Source organism: Pipra filicauda, unplaced genomic scaffold, assembly GCF_003945595.2.
Source record: "Pipra filicauda isolate LSUMZ 115617 unplaced genomic scaffold, ASM394559v2 scaffold27_size4233163_pilon, whole genome shotgun sequence".
NCBI lineage: Eukaryota > Metazoa > Chordata > Aves > Passeriformes > Pipridae > Pipra > Pipra filicauda.
In genome coordinates this window covers 628263-648202 of record NW_024104398.1, presented here as the reverse complement: position 1 = coordinate 648202, position 19940 = coordinate 628263, and the positions used below count along the sequence as shown (strand labels likewise).

General features: G+C 40.7%; 1 protein-coding gene across 4 annotated transcripts in view; it reads left to right on the top strand.

Moving 5' to 3' along the window:
- Positions 1-19940, top strand: part of CCDC88C (coiled-coil domain containing 88C) — a 99128-nt gene that overhangs the window by 32427 nt on the left and 46761 nt on the right. For all 4 annotated transcript variants that reach the window (XM_027739995.2, XM_027739994.2, XM_027739993.2 and 1 more), the window contains exons 4-6: positions 7886-7955; positions 17841-17899; positions 19532-19615. In XM_027739995.2, coding sequence (XP_027595796.1) covers positions 7886-7955; positions 17841-17899; positions 19532-19615 — 213 coding nt within the window. The remainder of the gene's footprint in view (positions 1-7885; positions 7956-17840; positions 17900-19531; positions 19616-19940) is intronic.

The window sequence follows — 19940 nt, the reverse complement described above, 5'->3', positions numbered from 1 at the left end:
CCATAACTGCCATACTCTTACCTCAGGTTAATTAATATTGCTCTTCATGCTAGTATAGAAACTGTGTTAACAAATTCATTGTGTTTTATGTGAACTGGTGTCATGTGCCCAGTTAGGTGTTTACTGTGTGTATTCTATATAAACACATAAACCTGCCAAGTTTTAGAAATACTTGGAGAAATAGGAGAAATGGCAGAAAACAGGTCTTACACATAGTCTTCCTCAGAGAAGCTTTTACTGGGTTGGTCTTCGTTTCTTCATGTCAAGCTGTATTTTGATATTGTAAATTTTTTCACTCCAGTGGTCAAGGGCAGTGGAGCAGAGTTTGTACCTTGGAGCTCTGCATGGCTAATCCATTTTGGTATCAGGCTTCAGTGTTAAGCTGAAATAGAGTTGCTCAGTTTTAGAGTTTGATGTGATTTTTTTTTTACTTTATTATCCTGGCAAAATATGCTCATTTTATGGGGAAAACTGACTTCCTTTTAAAACAAGTGAGTGTGCTTGATACTGAATTTCAGAGAATTCAGTAGTGCTTTAAGTCTGTTCTGATGGCCTGTGGTGTTTTTTTACTGTGTGTTAAGGTAAATTATTATGGTCCTTAGAGACCACCATAGATTAGCTGGAAGTGTGTTCAACAGATGGATTGCATTTTAGCTGGTTATATTTGTAATGTCAAGTGACAGGCCTTTAGCACAGCACGTTTCATTTCCCTGTTACTGCATAAACCACCCCAGGACAAATATAATGTGAAATAAAATAGAAGTTGAGAGTAATTTGTCTGGATCCTATTATAAACATGTGTAGTCACTTGTACATGATTTGAAGAGAGAAGTTGAGGATAAATCAATAGGCTTTTTATTTGCAGCAAAAGTAGGTAAATTAGTCAGAGGTGCTGCTGGCAATAAAAGCAGGAGAACACAGTGCTCCACAATTGGATTTTCTCCTCTCTAGGTCAAATCAATATTGCCACTAGGCACAGCCACAGAGCTGTACGTTTTATTAACATAAGTGATTCATCGTAGACTTAGTGAAACTAGGATAAAAAAAAGCTACTGCTATACAGCCATTGAACATTTCATTTCATAGTTCAGAAGTAAATGTATGCTTTTGTATTTTGATTAAAAAATAAAATTCCTTTCCAACTCATGTGTCAGCTTCTCCATTATTTATTCCACTGGGCTAGAAGTAAAACTGTTTGTGTCCTAGAAGGCTTTTTACATATATAAAAGTACCTTTATTTAGATACATATAGAATATTTATGTGATGTAAACAGTGTGCATTGTGAACAATTTCATCTTAAAGTAAATGTGTTTATCAGGACTTGCCTTGCTTGCCATGTCCTGTGATGTGTGGAGTGATTTAGTTCTGTCCAGCCTGGAGGAGTTGATTTAACCAGTTCATAAAGCAGCAAGAGTGCACACAATGGATCATATTATAACCACGGAATCCTATTTTCATTTCCTTCCTCCATTGCTTGTTACTATTTTTTCATCAGCCTACTGATGCCTTGGGTATATATGACAAGCTCTTTGTTCCAGGGATGTCTCACTATGTGTTTGTGTAGCTCCAGCAGATCAGGTTTTGCTCCTGGCTGGGACCTCTGCACTACTCTAATACAAATAACAAAACCTGAGCCATAACAATGAATTGGGTGGATGATTGTGGTTGTGCCTGGGTCCTTCTAGTTAATTTTTTTTTGTATGATACTCTGTTATGTGCCATCCAAGTTTCATTTGTGTATTTTTTTTTTTCATAAAACCTGACTTTACATAGTGTATGTTTCTGTCATTTAGAGGGTTATCTGCACCCTGCACAGGCTGAGCATGGTTAAGACTAGGTATGATTCCTTCACATCCCCTCCCACTGAGATTCCAGTCTACGATTGTCAGAACTGATTATTTTCAGCAGATGAGGCAACAGTTATTTTACTGGCTTTTGGGTTTCCACTTGAAGGGTCTTTAGAAGTGTGCTTTGTAATTTGCTGGTTTTCAGAAGACAAAAAATAATCCCTTTAAAGACAGCTAATCCTGTAGTTGGTCACATAACGAGTACAATTGTTACAGAGATGAGTGAAGTTCTTAATCAAATTTTGTCATGTATATAATGTGTTGGCAGGGAAACAGTGAGCACTGAGTCACACACATAGTGTCATCAGGCGTGCTTGCATGGTAAGATGTACATGGAAAACATGTCAACAGAAGATCTGTTTGTGTTTCACTTTCTTGTCATTCCCCTGCAACAACTTGTTTCATCTTGTCTAATCTTTTGTGAGACCCTGTCCTATAGTTCACAGATTCTTGCTCTGAGTTATTTCCCTGACAGCATTAATAACTCCTCAGATAATTATAGCAAAACCCCCAACCTTTACAAAGTTTATATTTATTGGAAGACAAATATATTTTTCTTTAAAAATGGAACCTCCTTGTATGCTGCAAAATAACCTGTTTTCATTATTATATTAATACAAAACTGGAAACCTTGAAAAAAAAACATATTTAAAAAACAACCCTTGTGTCTTATTTTAAAGCTTTTTCATTAGCCTGAGTGTTTGCTCTTCCTTAGAGTTCTGATTCCAGAAAACCTTGTATTCAGTTGTCCCTTGGACTTGGAGTGCTCCTTGTCTGGGAAATGCAGCTCCAGCCTGTCTTTGTGGTAGCATCCAAAGGGACCTTAAGATGTGTAGGGGCAAAACTGTCACCCCATCCTGCTGCTGGGAGGCTGTGGGCTGGTGCAGATGACCATTGATTCCTGCTGAGACCTTATCTAAGCATTCAGTGTCTCACCAAATGTTTGCAAGGATGTTTGTGAGATCAGATCCATATTGAGGTTATCAGGAATAAGATGATGGCTGTACTGCACAGATAGGACTCTGCTGAACTTTTCCTGCTCCGTTAGCCTGAGATGCAGCTAAACCTGGCTGGGTACTGTTTGCTTTTGCTGATATAAATAAAGCTGATGATGGTTTTTCCTCATGGGCATTTTAAGTAGGAAAGCACCATTTGGCTTCCAGTCAGCTGGGCAATTAGCATTTTATAGCTAAGCAATATACTTAAATGGAATTGCTTGGCTTGAGCATTGAATTACAATGACTGGTAGACTGCCTCTCCCCTTACATAATTTATTTAGTACTCTTGTTTAGGATTCAGGCAGAGGTTAATTTAATTCTGCATGAGAAGCTAGTACTTACTCAACTTTAATGCTGTGCTGTGTGGCAGCGCAGGGAAAGGTTTTTGTGTAAAGCTTGTATTTGCCTGGCCTCTCAGCCATGGAAGGGACAATTTTACCTACTCCTTTCCTAGCAACATGTACTTTGCAAGAGCTGTTGACACACTTAAATGACACTAAAAAAATGCATCCAAGAATAATACCTGAAGACCATTTTATTCCATGCTGTTGCACACATATTTTTAAGAAGCAAATGTGCATTGAAGTATAGTATGGACAAGGGGACTTTGTTCCTACAAAATTACAAGGGGCCCACTTACCCTGTCACAGGTAAATAAAACGTTAATATGTGACCATGGTGACTTGAGAGGGAGAGCTTCCACTGGATCTCTTCTGACGATCTGAGGCAAAGAGCAAACGTCCGGTGTGTGTGATCTTGGAGGGATAAAAAGAGGAGATAAAATGTGCCTCAGCACTCCAGAATGATTAGAAACTTTCAGATGGAGGGAATGAATATGTTTGTTCATGCTTTTAATAAGCCTAAGTGCTTAAGTCTGTGCTTAGAATTTTGTCCTGAATCTTGTATGTCTTGATTTTTCCTAAAGCCCTTGACTACTAGAATCTTTGTGGGGGAATTTTTGTCTTAAGCTTCTTTCTTTAAAAAGTGATTGCAAAGAGCTTGCAAATGTGAAGCAACTGCACAGCAAGAGCTTAGACACCAGAAGGCTGCTAATGAGAACACAGCATTTATTTATTTATATTTCTCCTAGTGATTTCTGGGTAACTTAATGATGTTTCTGAATCCTTGGTGTACCAGTCCTGGAGTGCCTAGTAGCTTTCAGCAAAACTTACCTTTGGCTTAGGGTGGTATCCTTGTTGTTTGGGTCTGCCCATTGTCCCAGCCTACTTCAGGCTCCATGTCTCTGGGCGGCAAGCGCAGCGGAGGGAGCGATCCAGGTTGAACACCCAGTGTGACCTTCACTTGAAAAGCCCTCCCTGTCAATATGGGGTCACGTAACTGCTTGCTGAAACTTTTGTGGGCTTCATTTACTGAGTTTGGGGTCTGACGCAAATAGTGTAAAACTTGGCTGCTGCTCTTTATATTTCGTGACAGTGGTGTTGATGTGCTGTGTAGAAGCGTCTGTTCTTGAAACAATCACTGCTGTCAAAAGATTTTTCACAAATCTCTTCAAGCTTAAAATATCCTGATCTTTGGCAGAGGAGCATTTCACAAACCTATGGACACTGCACTAAGGCCTGATGGGGATTTGTTTTGATTCCTTAAATAATGCTTCTGATACCAATATTATTTTTTTCATGGAAATCTCATTAGCAACAAAAAAATAAATAGAAAAGGCAAACTGTAGTCTGAGGGAGGTACTTGCTGACTTGCAGTAGCTGGCTTCTGAATTGGTTAATGGTCTAGCTGTAAAGCTGGCAACTCAGACCCTAGTGGTTCTAATAATCTGAGAAATTGTAACCATATGTTGTTGCTGTAACCTTTACTGTTTGAACCGAGCTTTAGTTATGCTGTAAAAATGATTAAAAGGTTTCTCACAGGAGAAATTAGATTTTTTGCTTGTACAGTTGCTCTCCAGGGTACTCCGGGTTGTTGTGAGCTATTTAAAATGTTTGAAAACCCTGGTTTGCTCTCCAGCAGCTCCTGCCTGGACGTGTTGCCCCCAGCCATGCTGGTCGCCTGAGGCAGAAGGACACGTGCACACCATCTCTGCCTCTGCTGCCGTGTCTCACCGCTGTGTTTGAATTTGAGCATAACAGCAGCCTTTTATATAATGCAATAACGTAACTTGCTGTCCCTGTGGGGAAATGTTGCATTTTATCTACCGTTTCTTTTGCTGTCTGGGCTTCAGTGGTGTGTCCAGTTTAACCCCATGTCCAGTGTAGCTGCACCCTGGGAGATGGTCAGGTCTGTGGAGCTGTTTGGTCCTCAGTGCCAGTTCACAGGCTGGAAAAGCACAGTTCCCTGCCTGAAGCCTAAGTTTGACTTTATAGGGTCTTCAGGGAGGAGTGGTAAGATGTGAGGGGAGCCAAGAAGCCAGGCTGAGGCACAGTGTTTTACTTGTCAACCTGTGTTATTGCTGCTTCAGAGAAGGAAAACAAGAAAATGTTGATAAGTGATAAAAGTTGAAGAATTCCTGATTTGCTCCTGGGAGAAGGGGGGACATTAGTTGTATTTCTAGATGTGGGATTTTAAGCAATCGATTTGAGATATGGACTCATTATCACAGCTCCTGAGTCAGTCACTGGGTGTCTGCTGAGCCTCACTAACTTTCTGTGGTTTCAGTCCAGACAAAATCTGAGCTGAATTCATCCATGTATGAACTTTCCCTTAACACATTTTTATCTCACACTTGCAGCTGTGTGAGTGGCACATTGGTTCACAGAGGATAGTTTATTAAACTGAAGTAACTCTGTTTCTTTGACTCTCTTTCCTTAACTTGAAAAAGGAGGGCAGTGACATTGACCTTCCTTTAGAAAGTGCTGAGATCTGCCAGTGAGCTGCACTGCGTAACAGCCAGGTATTATCATCACAAGGACTAATCTGAAGGTGAAGGCTTTTAGAACAATATAGTTATCTGTTTAAATATTTTATTTTAAATATAAAAAGGTCAGAGTATCACCTCTTGAAACAGTTTAATCTTTCAATCTGAATTAACAAATCATTCTTCCAGGCTTGGGGCCGGTTCAGCTTTTATTCAGTGATTGTCAGATTCTTGCCAGAAAATACTGAGCTCAAGCAGTTTTGCAGGCATTCAGTCATGGTTATGTTGGATTGTGTACTCAAATAATTTTGCAGAAGGAGCTCATGGGAATGTTAACATCATAAAGGTTAGCTGTAATGTCTTTTGTGTCTGCCAGTTAAATAGCTAGTGATCTGATGATTACACAAAGACAACGCAAATTCCTTATGCATTCCTGCCTCAGTGCTGCTCCACATGCTGGGTGACTGGAAGCACAATTCTTTTTTTTTTTTTTTTACCATGGAAATTGCTGGTTAAAGCTCAATACTTCAGTATATGCAAAGTCTGATTTTCTTTGTTTAAAGCCTCAGTGCCATGCTGTATTGTCATAGCACATATTACAGTCAAGCCATGTGCCATTACATCCAATAGTTTTTGTACCTGTTGTAGTAACAGATGCAAACAAACTTTATTTAAGGCATCTCAAATGCCCAAAATATAAAATCCATTTGGCTAATGAGTCAGTAAATGTTTGGTCTGCATTAGCCAAACTTCACATTACATAAAGGTTTGTAGAGCCTTTTTTTCTTAACAGCACAGAAAGCCCTGTGACACAGGTATTTCTTCTTTACCCAAAAGATGAACTGTGGAGGAGTATGTTTTGATATGGATCAAAGGAAAAAAATGAAATGTGTTAGGTCCAAAACATTTTTTTTTTTTAGAATATCCACTCTGAGTGCTTATCAAGTGCTGCAGGCTTTCTGGATTGTTTCCTCTTTCAATCAGGCCTAATTTTCTTCCTGTGGTATAACTTTGAAAGCAGAGAAATAACAATGGGTAGCTTGGAGAGGAAGTGTTTGGGTGAATGGGTGATTGTTTCAGGAAGTGTGTTTCTGTGCTGGGCTGTGGTGCTTTTTCCCCTGGCTGTGAATGCTCTGCAAGTATCAATGCATGTGCCCTTCCAGTGGCCTAGGGGTAGGTTGGGAAGTGGAGACAAACCGGGAAAAGGCACCTGCCAAACATTTGGTAGAGTTGTATCTGTGAACCTTTGTTTCCTGAATCCCAGCACAGCGTTTCATTCACGCAGCCATTTTACTCCCAGGCTTCTTATGTGAAATAAATACTTGCCTGCAAAATGTTTTATTCAGATCATCACAGATGAGTGCTGGTAACTGCAGGTCAAAGCTAACAACTGTACTCCTGTGCTCTGTGTGTTTCTGGGGTACATGGCTGATCGTATTACTGTGCAGAGTCCCCAAGGTATTTATTTCTCCAACTTTAAGCATTTTGCCTGCACTAGGGCTTGTAGCCTTTCTTCTCCCTTAAGACATTCTGTCACTTCAGAGCTTCTTCAGGCAGCTGCCATTTAAATGTTGAACCTGATGCACCTCCCTTCTGTCACCTCCTCCAAAATAAAATGACCTTTAAATGAGGTTCATGACCTACTTAAATCTGTTTTACTCCCCATCAAAAACAATGCAAACAAATCTAGAACTTTATATCCAGTGCCAGATGCCTGTCAAGAGTTTTTCCTTCGCACCCACTTCCCCAGCCCATCATTAAATTCTCGGACCTATGAAATAATTTGACCAATTATTTGAGTTACTCAAACTTCACAGAATGGCTTAGGTACCTTTGATGAAGAAGCTGCATTTATACGCCCTGAAACATGACATCAGCTGTATGTTACACATCACATGGATGCAGGTCATACCTGGGGTAAAGGCATGAATGATTGCTGTGCTTGGCATGGTCATGCATTTATTCTGATTAGTGCCATGGGACCCTTTAAGTTCTATATTACCTGTAGTTAAAAGAGGCGATTAGTGTATGTTAGCTGTGCAGCCTGATGCTATCTTCAAATAAGGATTTCTCTCTCAAGTGGGGCTTCCTCTCATGACCTCTGACCTGCCAGTATGTTAAAAGCTTTGTAATTGATGGAGCTTTGTATTCTTTGTGGTGTGATTGATTTGGATTCCTTCACGCTGAACTTTGCCTGTTGTTCTCTTTTGTTTAGGAGGTCCTGCAGCAGCTGATTGTGATGAATTTACCAAATGTTTTAATGATTGGCAAAGATCCTCTTTCTGGTGAGTAGTTTGAGGTTCTTCATCCCTCTCCTCTGTAATGCTAAATAAAATCTGGTTTGTTTTCTAAAGAGTTCTGTAATTCTATTCTAGTTTAGGTTGGAAAACACCTTTAAGAGTCCAACCCTTAACCCAGCACTGCCAAGTCCGCCATTAAACCATGTCCCTAAGCACCACATCTCTGTCTTTTAAATACTTCTAGGGATGGTGACTCAACCCCTTCCCTGGGCAGCCTGTTTCAATGCTTGACCAACCTTTTAGTGAAGAAACTTTTTCTAATATCCAAAAAAATATTCCTAAACCTGCCCTGGTGCAACTTGAGGCTATTTCCTGATGACCTGTTATTTGGGAGAAAAGACCAACCCCCACCTCACTACAACCTTCACCAGCTCTACTGCCCTTCTCTACACATGCTCCAGCACCTCAATGTCTTTCTTGAATTGAGGGGCCCAGAACTGGACACCAGGTTCGAGGTGTGGCCTCACCAGGTCAAGCAGAGGGGGACAATCACTGCCCTGGTCCTGCTGGCCACGCTATTTCTGGTACAGGCCAGGATGCCATTGGCCTTCTTGGCCACCCAGGCACCCTGCTGCCGGCTGTTGAACAGCACTCCCAGGTCCTTTTCCTCTGGTCTGTTTTCCAGCTGCTCTGCTCCCAGCCTGTAGCATTACAGAGGGTTATTGTGACCCAAGGGCAGGACCTTTACTGCTTTGAACCTCACACAGCTGGCTGCAACCCATTGATCCTGCTGGTGCAGATCCCCAGGCAGAGCATTCTGACCCTCCAGCAGATCAACACTCCTGCCCAACTTGGTGTCATCCTCAAATTTACTGAGGGTGCCTTTGGTCCCCGTGTCCAGATCATTGATAAAGATATTAAACAGGGCTGGCCTCAATACTGAGCCCTGAGGAACACTACTTCTGACCGGCCACTAGCTGAATTTAACTCCATTTGCCACCACAGTTTGGGCTGAGACTTGCTCTTAAGGAACTCTGGCAACCAAGTCTCCTAAACGGGCCATACTACAAAGATGCTTTTCAATAAACTATATGTATTTGTAGGCAAACTAGAAATATTTGAGCACCTCTGAATCTCACAACTTTGTCTCTAGAATGTAACACTGATATATTTATATACCTGTACATATAAATATATATGATGCATGTATATTTGCATGTCATACACATGCATGTGTGATAAATGAGTGAGTTCTTGCCAAAGCCAGAATAGCAACTAGTTGGTTGGAAGTTATCTCTTCAGCCCCTGCTGCAATTCGCATGAGGAGCAGCTGAGGGCACTTGGTCTGTTCAGCCTGGAGGAGACTGAGGGAAGACCTCACTGCAGTTACAACTTTCTTTTGAGGGGAAGAGGAGGGGCAGGCACTGATCTCTTCTCTGTGGTGACCAGTGACAGGACCTGAGAGAATGGCCTGAAGTTCTTTCAGGGGAGGTTTAGGTTGGATATTAGGAAAAGGTTCTTCACCCAGACAGTGGTTGGGAACAGGCACCCCAGGGAAGTGGTGACAGCACCAGGCCTGACAGAGTTCAAGAAGCATTTGGATGATACTCTCAGGCACATGGTGTGGCTTTTGGAGATGGTCCTGTGCAGGGCCAGGAGTTGGACTCGGTGATCCTTGTGGGTCCCTTCCAGCTCAGCATATTCTGTGATTCTGTGAAGTGGCCCAGGAGGCAGTGTGCCATAGGACAATCATGTGCTGTCTTTGAGGTTTTCTGTCCTATGTGCCTGTATAATGAGTTTAGTTCTGGCAATATGTGCACACCCAGAGTCTCGCAGAATTGCCATAAGGTGTGAAGTAACTGTTGCAAATGAAATGTGGGAGGATGGAGAGAAAAATATATATATGAAAATATAGGAAAAAGTTTGAAACAGAATGGACAAAGAGAAAAACATTTGACTGGGCACATTATCTAGACAATACCCGTGTCATGAGGTATCACATCAAAAGTAAGGTGGAAGCCCACGAGCTCTTGTCTGGAGTCCAGTGTGTTCGGTGAGACAAAATGAAAGCTGTTTAGCCTGAAAATGAAGTTGACTTCTTTGAACTACATTTTTGAAATGAAACGTTTTGTCGTTGGTTTGGTTTTTTTGCATGTCCATGGTATCTCTGCCTTAGTCTTATGCTAGTGCAAAGAACAATGTATTTGGTTTTACCAAAGAAGGTAAACTTGAATGAACACTGTCAGCAGTGATGGGGAATGACATGGTAATCAGCATATCCAGAACAAACAAATGGCAAAAACCTTGGCAGAAGATTTTATTTTGCTGCTTTTAGCAGCAGTAGAGTGCGTATGTACAAAAAAGGATTTGTCAGAAAAGAATACTAGCAGATGCTGGATCACTGAAACTCATAGTCTTGGCACTTCTGCATTAAAATTGAGCTGAGAGTAAGGAATCTGCTTCTTCAGCAAGCAGATTTAAGTCCACAAGTCTTAATTCTACTGTACAGGCTGCAGTTATGGGCAAAGAATGTCGAAATACAAGAGCTGTTGCTTTTCTTGGTCATATGGGCAGTGGGCTGCAAGCATCAAGAGTGCTACTGAATAGAAATGTCTGGGCCAACACGGCAGTATCTCTGCTGGCTAAGTGTCAATGGAAAAGCCTGGCTGGTTGTCACAGCCATTCCTGAGCGACAGCTGGCAGGAGACTTACAATGTGGTAACTACAGTTTTGGTTCCTGGGAAAGCTGCACACTCGAAAGCTGTCCTGTATTTAGCTATAATTTCCAATCGTTGTCCTGCTGGTTTTTGTCAGCACTTTAGATCTCTTTCTTTGAAGAAAGCACCTGTGTCTTTCGTAGGAAAGGTGCTGATCATGCATATGTTCTGGTGTTCTAGCTCCTTTAACTATAACCAGAAAATTTGCTTCTCTTTCTGACATCTTTTAAAATGTGGTGGCTTGGGCTTTTTTGTTTATTCTCTTTTTTTTTTTCTTAATGTCTTTTAAAATTTATTTTCTTCATTGCTGAGTTTAGGATTGGCATTATTCAGAACTTGGGAAAAAAGGATAAAGAATGCAAAAATGTAACTTCTGGATGTCTAAAATTGATGGGGTATGTGTGTATAAAAAATACTAGTTTTGCCATATTATATAATGATTTTTGAGAACCAGTTCCCAGCTTAGATGCTACAGAGGAAGATGGTGAGCAGAGAGAGACATGTGTTTGCTTTAAAGAATCTATTCATGGAGGAGAGTGTCTGAGAGACAGGATTTCAAGAGGAGCTCACCTTAATCATACCCTTGGGTAGGTGATCACTGGTAAGATGTGCTGAAGAAATGGTTACAGAAGTGGAGAACTAGAACTTCCTTCAGGAAGAAAAATCTGTCTAAGGGCTGATAGGAAGCTCAGAAAGAGGAAATAGGGAGGAGAAGGCTGAGGAGAAGTTAGTAAAACCAATAGAAGAAGCTGAATGAAGGAATAAGCTGTGATGAGCAATGCGAGTGAATGATGACCAGGTGATGATGTCTTTGCTACTGTCTTGCAGAGGGGAGTCAGAGAAAGGCAGGAGCACTTGGGAGGGTAAAACCAAGTAAAATAAAGATATTTTCTCTCTGTCAGTGAGAGAGCTAAAGAAGGGCTGCAGATTATGTGGAGATGTGAGGACGAAGTAGTTATCAGCATGGGAAACAGTGCTTCTGGAATGAATACAGGGAAGCCCCAAGGAAAGCTGACTGACAGAGAAGTGAGGAGGCTGGGAATGACAGCAGTATGGGGAGAAGAGATGATTGAGACAATTACTTGTGGGAGGGCTTTAAAGCAACAAGAATGGTAGAGAAGAAACCTTCTTCTCTGTCAGAAGGACAGAGACTGAGAAGGAAGGAGGGTCCTGGAGAGGACAGCTGCAAAGACAATGCTGGGCAGTGGGGGAGCAGTAGCAGCTGGAGACTGAGGTGCAGGTGGCCTGCAGGGCTGGGCTGGAGAGGCAGTGATGAAATCCCAGTTTGATTTGATGAAATCTCCCTCCTGTAGGTAAGTTACCTGAATAAAAGGTCCTTCTTGATCAGAGGAAGAAAAATCAATCCCATTATCACATTCCTGGAACAAATCCAGTGTTGCTTTGTACTGCTTGAGCTGGGAAGGCTCCTAATGACTGTATTAACTCCATGGGTCCAAGACCAGAGAGCTGTTAGATCATTCAATCTGATTCACTGTGTACAATTTCAGTGGTTTATTCCTTGTAACAAGCTACATGATATTTTGCTATGCAAGTTTTTCAGAGCTGTCTGTTCACCAGTGCTATCTGCAAATTTTATGTTTTCCTTCTAAAACACAGCCAAAAGTGCTGTGCACGCATTAAATTATAAACTGAACAGCTCTTAGGCTGTGAATGCTGTTCTTGCTACTTAGCTTCCATTTGGCACTCATCACTTGGGACTATGGAGGGCTTCTGCAGCTCTGCTTTGAACATGAGATTATTGGAAAAACAGCTGCCACCACTAAAAAAGCAGTTGGGCTTTTGCATAGGAAAAGGCACATGTCTGCTGGGTTTAGAAGCTTTACTTGGTTTCATGTACTCTCAGTAGTTTTGTTCCAGGCCATGGGCAGTTTTGCCTACTTCAGTTCATTCGGCCAAAATAGCAAAAACATTTGTAAGAAGATGGCGGCTTTACTGTTTCCTAGAATATAGGGAGCTGAAAATAAACTTCAAAGTTTAATTAAAGGATTTAGAAAATTTTCACAGGAATTTGACTTGCAGAACAATGCAGCTGATGTTACAGGATTTGTTCTCTTTGCTGCACTGTATGGTAGACAGCTACTACCATTAAGTTTCCTCTTTGTTTTTGTCTTTTTTTTTTTTTTTTTTTTTTTTTTTTTTTTTTTTTTTTTTTTTTTTTTTTTTTTTTTTTTTTTGTTGAACAACTATTTCAATTCATTACTGCACCACAAATTCCCCTGTGCTCAATAAGAGAATCATTCAACCTATTCATCATCTATGACATTGCTGTAATCACCTTTTCATATTATCTCTGGTTTTAGTGTGCCTTATAAATGGCCACCCATTCATGTGGCCACACAGAGAATATCAGTTTACAGTACTGGTCACGAACCTCTATTTAGATGCATTATTTAATTTCCTAGTTTCTAGGCATCCTTAGTTTAACACTGCTAGTGAGCGTGCTTGGAAATTGTTGGCAATTAATCTTTTGGAACAGTCATAATTATTGTGGGGGGGATTTTAACATTTTTTTGTTAAAATGAGGTTTTACTTGCCTGAAGTAGGCTCATTTCTGCCTCTTCAAAAAGCTTTGCTAGTTAGATACGCTTTTCAAATTACATGTTCAGTTTGAGAATGAGAGAGCCCAAGTCCCTGCTAACAAGTGTCTGTAGAAGCTGTTTTCCATTAAAATTGTAAAAGATGTCTGCTCTCACTGGGATATTTTTCATGTCTGGTTTCCTTCCTTACTTTGTTTCACAGTCCTCCAGAGGCAGAAAGGTCCATAAAATATAAAGTTAATAACAGAACACTGCCTCAATAGTGTAAATTTAACCTTCAAGCTTTTCTCACTCAGGATGTTGCTACAGTTGGGAAAACTGGCACCCGTGTGTTTCACCCCTTCTCACCTTCCCCACACACCCACCAGTTGCTCCGTGTAGCACTGCATATGCTGGCACTCCTTCTCCTGCACTGGAGTAACATCAGAGTAGAAATATGGAGAAAGAGACAGCAAAAGCTTAAGATTGCACATGCTTGGACCCTCTCGTTCCCACTTCCTCTGACATTTTTCCAACCCCCTCTCATTTTTTGCATTGTCTGTGTTCTCTCTGTACCTTGATCTTCTTTTTTGTTGTTGTTGTGTCTCCTAATCTGTCTGCCTGCCTTTGCCCTGAGTCCTGCCATCTGTTTCCCACTCTCCACCCCCTTTGAGAGCGGAGGGGTCTCCTGGCTCTGGCACAGGGAGGTTCCCAGGATGCACAGGTGGTGCCCGGGCTTTCCCTCCCTTTATTTTCCAGAAAACCTGCTGGTCCTCTCTCGTGGTCGGGAGCAGATGGGCTTTCTGCAAATCCCCCAGGTGGCTGGCTCCCTTGAAGGCACAAACACGACTCGAGAGCAACTGCCCTGGAATTTAAAAAAAAAAAAATGTAAAAGAAAAGAGTTTGTTTTTCAGTTAGCACCTTTCTCTTTAAGTGCTAGTTTGAATCCTGTTCATTAAGCTTGTGGGTACCTCTACCAGGAACTGCCTCAGATCGAAATGTTTGCATCCTAGGTCATAAGAGGACACTGTCTTGGTAAGATCAACTAATAAGCCTGAGTAGACCCAGCAGACTTTTTTTCCAGGTGTCTGGGAAGGACTTGTGTCATCCCAATGAACCATCATAGAGGAGTGGGCACATTCCTGTTTATGCAGGTGCACAAGGAACTTTATCATCTTATTAAATTAGCACAAGTCAACCTTTTTGAAAAACACCACAGAATCATTCACTCTTTAGGAGGCACAACAGAATCGAGGATAAAGATCCTGCATGTGTTGCAGGATAGATGCAGGATAGATGCATTGTTCTGAGGTAGAATTCAGCTGCTGCACTGTGTAATAATCCTACAAGTGCTCCTGACTTACTTAGTCACCTTGGGCACTCCACTTAAGTGTGTGGTATCTCAACTCTCCTGTGGGTGAGATGAAAGGGAAGAGGGATAATTAATCCATTCCTGGGTTGTTCTGAGGTTTAATTGAAAACTCTCTCCAAAGCACTTTAGATTGGTAGAGAGGTTTTTTCATACTCATACCCTATTTCTTCTAAAAATCTCCTGTCAATGTTGTTAATCTACAAGGCTTTAAAATGTTACTCAAACCTAGCTTGAGTATGAGTGATCTGGAAGTGCCTTAATGTCAACAAGCTGCCTCCTCCTCATGGGAAACAACTTCTGAATGAAAGCCTAAGAAATTGAACTCTTTAAAACTCATACATGATCTTCTGAAACACTTGTGTAGCTGGTAGATCTGCTAAGTGGACCTTTCAACTTTAGAAGTGTTTCTAGTGGGTAGTACAATCTCATTTTCATTACATGTCTGCAAGCATAAAATAATTTATTGAAAAAGAAACCTTGGAAAAATACTGACAGCTAAATTTCCAGTGCAAGCTGCCAGTGGGGAGAGCAGACTGCCAAATGTTATGTTTAAAACAGTAACAAACTAATAATCTCATGATTACCTTGAGTCTTAATTTCTCACTTCTTTCTGTAAACTATAGCTTGTCCTTCCCTGCCATAGGTTGCCATGTCTGTCTCAGCTTCTCTTCCTCATGGGAGGGCTGGAGTGGGGGGTAAGGTCTCAAAGTGCTATTTGCAGGCAAGGTCAGTCCCTGTTGGGAGACCAGGATTGACCTTGGTTAAGTTACTTTGCAGTAATAGCTGAAGGTGTTTGACCTCACAGGGGTCATGCAACATCACCTATGCCCATCTGTTATCTAGAGAATGGGAGAGAATAGCAAAGCTTTTGGTGCAGGGAGGTAGGTTTGAATGGCTTGAGTAGCTCACATACCTTTAGGATGGTATAGATGCTGTCACTGTTGGGAAGTATTCCTGGTGTTTCCTAAAATGAGTGATTTCAAGCCACTAGGCTCACTCTGAGGAGAGTTGTGATGCCATGATGCATGAATTGGAATTTATGGTCAACAGATGAAGGTGGCCAGAGCACACAAGGGTTATCACTTGTCTGGTATGATCCAGAGCAGCAGCCTGGTGGCTACTCCTTCAGTCTCTAATGGAGATGTTCTGCCCTGAGTAAGTTTGGGAGACATACTCAAGTCACTAGCTCTCCATAACTTAATAACTTGCTCTTGTGTCCCACAGGCAGGCTCTGCATTTAATACCTGGTCTGGATCTGCTTTGAAACTGATGCAGAATGAAACCCAATGCTGAAACTGTAGTGAGAATTTAGTTTCTTGAAAATATACCTTCTGACCAAAGTAATTGTTCCTAGTAGTGCCCTCAGAGGAACTGTTCATGAAGTAACAGATTTTTTTTTTTTATTGTTGCTGAAGGGGCTTTTTTTTGTGTTGCTGTCTACGCTTCCGATCATGGTACTGAGATTCATACAGAACAATCAGACTTTCACAGACTGAAATGTAATTTGTATATTAAATTGTAACTTTTCAGGAAAGAGCAAGCCTTGTATGCTGCTAGATACAGGGAGAAAAGTAAGAATGATTGTGCATCTTTCAAAACCAGTTTTTAAATATTCTATATTGCTATAAGAATTGAAATTGCTATTGAAATAAGCTATATTGTATATACAGGGTGAAGTCTGAACTAACATGTTTTAAATATGGCTGTTTCTGTTGAAGAGAAGATTTCCTGCTTGCAAAATCTTAATGGTTACTAATGTGGAACTTGGATACTAAGAATTGTGGTATTCATTTGTGCAGACTACTGATAATTTCTGTAGGGCATTCTTGAAACATTTTGAAGATGAACATTCCTAAAAAATTGTTAAAAAATTGTTTAACAAGTAAGGTATGTTTAAAGACTGGTTCAGGGCACTTGTGTGCCCTGAAATCAGGAAATTGGAAAACAAGTTACTTCCTTAGCTGCCTGCACGTGGCTGTGCTGGCTGCAAGGTTTTGCGAATGGCAGGAACCCCGTGGTAATTTAGGTCAGTGTGTCTTTGTGTGGCTGTGGGGCTGTGGCAGCTTAACTGATAAGTCAGATTAACTCCCGTTCCCTGGCCTTGGGTCCTGCACATGCCTCTGACTTGCTGCCAGTGCAGCCTTACAAGGGCATAGTGTTGGTAGAGGAGTACAGTTGCACTCAGAAATTAGTATCTATTTAGTGATAGGGGCGACTGAACACCCAAGTAAAGCAGGATGTATAAAATGAAAGCGTTAATCCCACAGTTTCACACCCTGTGTCAGGAAGCATGCAGATGTATAGGGATGAGAGAAAACTGTATATGGCCTGTTTTGTTTCTCTTTTCTTATCTTCCCCCAGTGTGGATAAGGACAGGCTTTTCCTGAACCTAACTCCATGAAGATGTTTTATATCCTCATTGAAGCTCCTTGCCTCCCATCTCCCTTTTTCTAACTTGGATATGCATAACTTTCTTTACTACCCAACAATCCATGTTCACTTTGTTGAAACGAACTCTGGAGTTGGCACAAAGCTGCACCAGTTCTCCTTGTGAGCCTCTTTCCTCACCTTGGGTTGCTGGCTGCAGCAGGATTGCCTGCAGTGACAACTGGGATGTGTCTCCTCACCCCAGGGCTCCCCAGCATATGGTCAGCTCCATAGTAGCCTTCCTACATTGGTCATTCTCTGTCCCTCTTAGCACATCAGGTTTATACTTCAAAGTGTGAGCAAGCTTTGATGCAGAATAGAGGCAGAATTTATATGCTAAAACATCTCTCAGAGAGAATTTATGTGCACAGAATGGTATTCAGCTTTGGGAAGTCTGAGTGGCAACTGTTTACAGAAAGAGAATTTAGGGCAAATTCTTTCTTTGAGAGTAGCCCTCTTTTGCTCCACCCAGGGTGTTTTTCTTTTATTTTGGTGGGGTTTTTTGGAGAGAGGGAAGAGGTGTTGGTGGTTTGGTGAGATTTTTGCATCCTTGTTAGTCACAACACAAGAGACGAGCACTGGTCATATGCACTGAACTATTTAAAGGAATTATTTTTTCGATGTATGATCAGAAAAGCCTTAGAAAATAATTGGTGGGGGTAGCACATGAAGGAAAAAAAGTCCTGCTGTATTTGGGATTTTTAAACTAATCCATAAGATCTGTATTATTATACATAAAGTATGATAACTTTATAATTGCCATATATGTATTGTTCAGAGGTCTTATTTCTCTTTTCAGGCACTTATTTTGGAGAGAGTCACTTGCAAGTGCTTTATCTGTCACACATGTGTACTGATTACCTTTTTTCTTCTCTAGGTAAAAGTATGGATGAAATTAAGAAGCTGCTGTTGTTGGTTCTGGGCTGTGCCGTGCAGGTGAACATTCATGAAAAATAAGCTTTCCTTGAATCTGTTATTTGTTCCTGGACTGAGAAAATCTATCCAAAGATCAGTGCTGTATGAGCAAATCTTGAGTTCAAGACCACTTATGAGCTAAATTGTGAGAAACACAATAGGTGAAGGAAAGAAGTGCAGGGGAGAGGAAGCATGCTGTGTGATACCCTCAATTTGTTGCCAGTGCTTAATCATCCACAGGATGTGTACTTTTGCAACTAAGTAATGCACTTTGACAACACAGTGGGAAGAGATAAGTTCTGAACAGTGTTCTTGATATCAAGATTGTTGTTGGTTTATTTTCTTACTGTTTTAAAATACAAAGGAGAACAGTACATCTTAGTGCCAAACAAATAGATAGTCTTAACAAGTCTAAACATTTGTTTAATGAATCCTGATTTTACTTGCATAATGTTTTGATTTAGTATTCTGTGTAGAAAATACAAAATTAATAGATACTTTGTATATTAGTGTGGGGATCTTTACGTGGCGTTTGTTAAAATGAGAGGCAATGTATATGGGAAACTGCAGAAATGCCCAGCAGTTACCGGATAAAGAAATCAGTGTTCTGCCCACCAAACCTCTGAGGCCGTAAACAATGGCTGCGTTGCGGGCAGGCCTATGCTGATAATTGACCTTGTTTGTAGGTCCGTCCAGTGTTTTTGTCATGCCTTAGGATACTTACTCTGCTCAGCTGTGTCAGCTCAATTATGTCAGGGTAAAGCTGTCTATGTATGGCTGCTCTGAACTACGTTAGTGTTGCATTGCAGCACAAAGAATTGTTTTGGCAAGCTGCTGTGCATCCTCAGTCCCGTTTACTGGTTCTTCCCAGTGAAAGAAATGGTTGAGATTCAGAACCAGGCTCCAAAAGGACACTGTAAATGAGTTTAAAAAAAACCTTTAAGTAATGCTTAACTTATCCACAATGCAGTGTTGTTACGAGGAGGCAATAATGTTGTTAGTGCAGAATCACAGATATACAGATAGCAGATGTCTGCCTCTTCTAAAGCCTTAAGTAAAAGATTTACTAAAATCTGTTTGTCTGACACATCACTCATTTTTATCCAGAATGTTTCGCGTTTTTTATCTAAAGCATATGTTGATTTAGTCCAAGAAGCAGCATTGTGCATTGATGTGAATAGTACCTAAGGTGATGCATCTCTTTTAATTGCCAAAACAGAGCAAAATACAAACAGCAAAGCAGGCAGGTTAAATGATGCAATGTAAATGTAGGTTTACATTTGTGCAGCTCCATTAATGAAACCGTGATGATTTCCTCCGGCTGTTGCCCCACCTCTTGATCTCATTGCATGTTGAACTTGTTTTTAAAGAGCAAAACCAGCCATTTAACTTAGCCTTAATTGTACTGACTATAAAAAATTTAAATAATTTATTGCATAATTTGGTTCATGTTCCATATGGAGCAATGAAGTCTTATACCTTCCAGTGTGACAAAGAGTAGATCTTGAACAGTCTGTTGTTAGAAGTGTGGATTGTTTGAGGTTTTGTTTTGTTTGAGTTTGTGTTTGTTTTTTTTTTTTTAATTTCAATGAAAATGATGCAGTAAGTTTTAGGGTATATAGTGCTATTTCAGGGTATGCTTTCTTTTAACAGTGTGAAAGAAAAGAAGAGTTTATTGAAAGAATAAAACAACTGGATATTGAAACCCAAGCTGCCATTGTGTCACACATACAAGAGGTGGGATTCTTAGTATTGTCTGTTTTGTATCTTTCCCTTCTTTGACTTAACAGGATTTTTTTGCTATGAAACTTTAATGCTTGGAATTTCATAATGGATTCATGAACTCCCCAAAAAAGGAAGATTGAGTATGTTACTGCAGTCAGATTATAAGAAGAAGATGATAAGTGCTAGGAACATTACTTGGCTCAGTGATCTTTTAAAGAGATGCAGTGGTAAATGAAATGCCTTGCTTGCCACTTATAGGCTATGTAGAAGGAATTGTTGTAAGGATACATGTGTAATATTTACAGAAACCACGTATGTCTTAGGAGCCGCAGTGCCT